Source organism: Bidens hawaiensis, unplaced genomic scaffold, assembly GCF_021521415.1.
Source record: "Bidens hawaiensis isolate Kalapana, Puna unplaced genomic scaffold, B.hawaiensis_p1.1 tig00001382_1, whole genome shotgun sequence".
In the NCBI taxonomy this organism is placed as follows: domain Eukaryota; kingdom Viridiplantae; phylum Streptophyta; class Magnoliopsida; order Asterales; family Asteraceae; genus Bidens; species Bidens hawaiensis.
Window position 1 is genome coordinate 2,627,849 of NW_027491078.1, and position 3,834 is coordinate 2,631,682.

General features: G+C 36.9%; 1 protein-coding gene across 1 annotated transcript; it reads left to right on the forward strand.

Annotated features, from left to right (window-relative positions):
• Positions 1 to 1,401: 1,401 nt before the first annotated feature.
• On the forward strand, positions 1,402 to 2,504 carry LOC143572740 (ethylene-responsive transcription factor ERF118-like). The gene has a single exon (XM_077057817.1). It carries the CDS (start codon positions 1,402 to 1,404, stop codon positions 2,290 to 2,292), a length of 891 nt encoding a protein of 296 aa, XP_076913932.1. The 3' UTR covers positions 2,293 to 2,504.
• Positions 2,505 to 3,834: the final 1,330 nt, after the last annotated feature.

Genomic DNA, 3,834 nt, shown 5'->3' on the forward strand with positions numbered 1-3,834 from the left:
TCCACTAAAAGTGAAAACAAAAAAAAAAAGTGACTTCAAATACCTACAGTCTTTAACAAACTTTGACCACTTTAACAAACAAACAAAAAAAAAGCTTTCAAAACCACCATTTTCTTAATGAGCTAGTGGTGAAGTGTTAACGAAAGACTTGGTATTTCGTATGATTTATATTTAATCAATATTTTAAAAACTGGTATTTTAGTGGACTGGATTTAGTTTAAAATTGTTATAACCGGTTGAATCGGAATATACCGGGAGGTTCAACCGGGTTGAATAATTTACCTTTTAATTCCATATAAATGCAATTTCAGCTCAAAAATAATTTAAAGGTATATTAATAAACATCACACGTGAGCCAAATGTCACTTATGAACAATGGTCGAGTTAAATAAAAAGTTTGTAATTTGTATATGAAATTAGTCAATTACAAAAGATGTAAATAAACCAACATTAACGGATCGTCATTTACAGTGTTTACTCGTTTCAATTTTATCCGTTTTATTAAAAGTTATTTTGAAAAATATGGGCCGCAAAAAATATCAAAACCTCTTGGATTTAAAACTGTTTTGCCGGTTTAAATCGGCATATTTAAAAAACCAGGGTTACGATGTTTCAGTAAACCGCCTAAAATTACCGGTCTCTGAATACCGGTTGTCGTATGAAAATCTGAAATGACCTATTCAACCGGTCGATTCGTACGGATTTTTAAAATATCGGTGAATTTAACCAGGAATCAGTTTAAAAAAAAATTCGTAGCTAGTTAAAAAAACAAAAGAAAAAAAGAAAAAGATAAAAAAAAGAAGGAAGCATTAGGGTTTCACCACAACAAATCCTGACCATTGATTTCTAATCCCCAAAATATTCACTCCCCTATGGCCTATATGTATCCACTCTCTCATCTTTCCTTCACTCTTTTAGCTCTCAACCCTGCAAAACCCTCTAATTAACGGCGTATATTAACCTGATTTTATGTCGGCAGGCTTACTGGCTGTGACTGGAGCTCAATTGAAGCTCTCATCCTTCACTCTATTATTCATATCTTCTGCTCTCTCCTGCTTTACCCTCTGTTTTCCCTCCGTTTCGATGCGTTTGAGGCCTAAACGGTGAGTAATTACTAGTTAACCAATACTCAACAATTAGATGATTAATTCATGGGTTTTGCTTACTTTGTGTTTAATTTTAATGGGTTGTTTTCAATTTTTGATTTGCAGGCGGTTTCATATAAACACGTTGTTTGAGCTGTTCTTGTTCTTCAGAGGGCCGTTGACTTAAACCCTAATCGAATTTGGTTCAATTTTGTCCCGTTTTGCTTCAATTATTTGTTTTTTGGGGTTTTTGAGTTATATTTCTGGGTTTTTGAGGGTTTTGATTATTAGCCGCCGGAGTTAAAGTTTTGAAACGATGAGTCAATTAAGAAACAGAGCAAAGTCAACGGATCCGGGTCATCTGGTACGACCCATGAGGCGAATCCGGGTCATCTGCTACGACCCGGATCTGACTGATTCATCAGACGACGAAACTGATAAGAAACCGTTTGGGTGTAAACGGATTGTGCGAGAAATCAAGATTCCGGCGACGGCGGAGTGTTTTCCGGCGAAGGAGTTGGAGTCTGAGAGTTCGTGTCAGGATAGTAGTAACAGTGGGTTAAAAAGAAAGAGGGTTTTGACCAAACTTGTTGGTCAACGTTCGCCGGCGTCCGGTTTGAAATTGAGAGGCGTCCGGCAACGGAAATGGGGGAAATGGGCCGCGGAGATCCGTGACCCGTTTATGCAAAAACGGGTCTGGCTCGGAACGTATAATACCGCCGAAGAGGCGTCGAGAGCCTACGAGGAGAAAAAGTCCGAATTCGAAGCCATGGCCGAGGCTTCAAAAGCCGGAGCTTCAAAAGCCGGTTCGAATAATATTAAAACCGTGAGAGGTGCGGTTTCTCGGTCGCCGAAACCCGCGGCTTCCGAGGAGTCGGTCGGTGTGATTTCAAAAACCACACCGACGGTTCTCGAACCCGAGCCCGAGATGTCTCAAACCAACGAGTCTGATCGGGCTCTTGAAACGGTCGAGGAAGCATTGACTTTGGCGGGAATAGGTCAAGGTTTGGAAATGAAATTCGAGCTCGATTCGATATTCGACGGGCTAGCTTCACCGCTAGACGGGTTTGGTGATCTTGACGATTTTCAGCTAGGGGGGTTCGATGATAACGAAGCGTGCGAGTTGCCTAATTGGGATTTAGACGAACTAAACCACGAGGAACTCGCTTGGATGAGTGATCAACCGATTAATATCGCGTGCCTATAAGTTTTGTAGCAACCAGAGTGATGAGTGTTTTACTAGTTTTGTAAGGTTCTATAAGTTTATTATAAGTTTATATGTTTAAATTAAAGAGTCCTTTGGGTTTTATTGTGCTATTAGAGCCGTCCAAAGGGGTGTTCTTGAGTTGTATTATGGTTTTGCAAGTGTTAAAAACTTTAAAGATGGTATGTTTTATGTTATTTTGATATGTTTTGGTGGTGATTTTAAGAAAATTGTGCGTTTGTACCAGAGTTTTGTTTCTAGGGAACGAAGGGGAGATTTTTGGATATGTACAAGTTTTAATGCATGAGGTGCATGTGACACTGCAGTGGGGCCAGTAAGTGGCTATTGGTATGGACCATCATGTTTATTATTATTATTATTATTATTATTATTTAAGTTTATATGCATGCACCAGCTGTCTTGCACTTGGTACGGTTTATTATTTTTGGTAGTACATTTGATTGTAAAAGTTTATAATTTATACAAGCATTTATCCTCTTATAGTATTTTACTATTTATTCGTCTTTGTGTGGTTTACTGGTTTACACGCCTGCTGTGAAAAAATATAAAAAATATTTGTTTAACTATTATTAGGCTGCAACATTAAATTAAAGTTTTAATTATTACGCTATTTAATTTTTTGTTGTGATAATAATTACTCTATTTGTTTGTATATTTCTAACATTAATAAATTTTTTTGTTGTGATAATAATTACACTATTTATTTGTATATTTCTAACATTGATAACAGATATAAATCTATTGTATAAGATCGTTTTATAAAAAATGTAAAGGAAATAGTAGTTAAATCGAATTTGCAAGTTTATGTGTAAGCTCATGAATCTCAACATTTATAAAAATAGAAATATTGATAAAACAATAGTCAATACAAGTGGGAAAAAAACCGGTTTCGGACCCGACTTGGTGTACCTGACCCGAAACCGGACCTAGACCTATGCGACTTAGATTTATGAACTGGGTTTTAGTTTTTCAAAGAAGCTATACTTGGATCTCGAATCATTTCCATTTTACCCGGTCCAAACCCGAATTCGACCCATCCAAACCCGATAAAAACCTGGTGAAACCAGTCAAAACCCGACCATATCCGAAACCTGTTTCTACTCAACCCAATTCTTGACTTTGTTGGCCAAACCCTAAACCAGTTTCTACCTGGTTATGGTTCATGTAAATACTCGATTTACCCACCTCTTGTAGTCAATAGTCAATACTTATATTGAATTTCCACAATAACAATAAAAAATCTTAATTTGAACTTGAATTTGCCATGGTAGTTCACATGTGGAACACTTTAAGAAAACAAAACTCCAAAATGTGAGCTTCGATATATAAGAAGATAGGGCAACGGTGGTTGGAAAGGAGAACTAGGAAGAAGAGGGGACAAATAAAACACTAGAAGGTGGGTAATTTAGTTTTATAAAATTTTAATTACAAGGGTATAATTGTCGTTTCATTAGAAATTCGAATAATTTTAGCATGGTGATCAAACTTTTGTACGCGAGTAAGCAGCGAGGAATGCAGATGTAA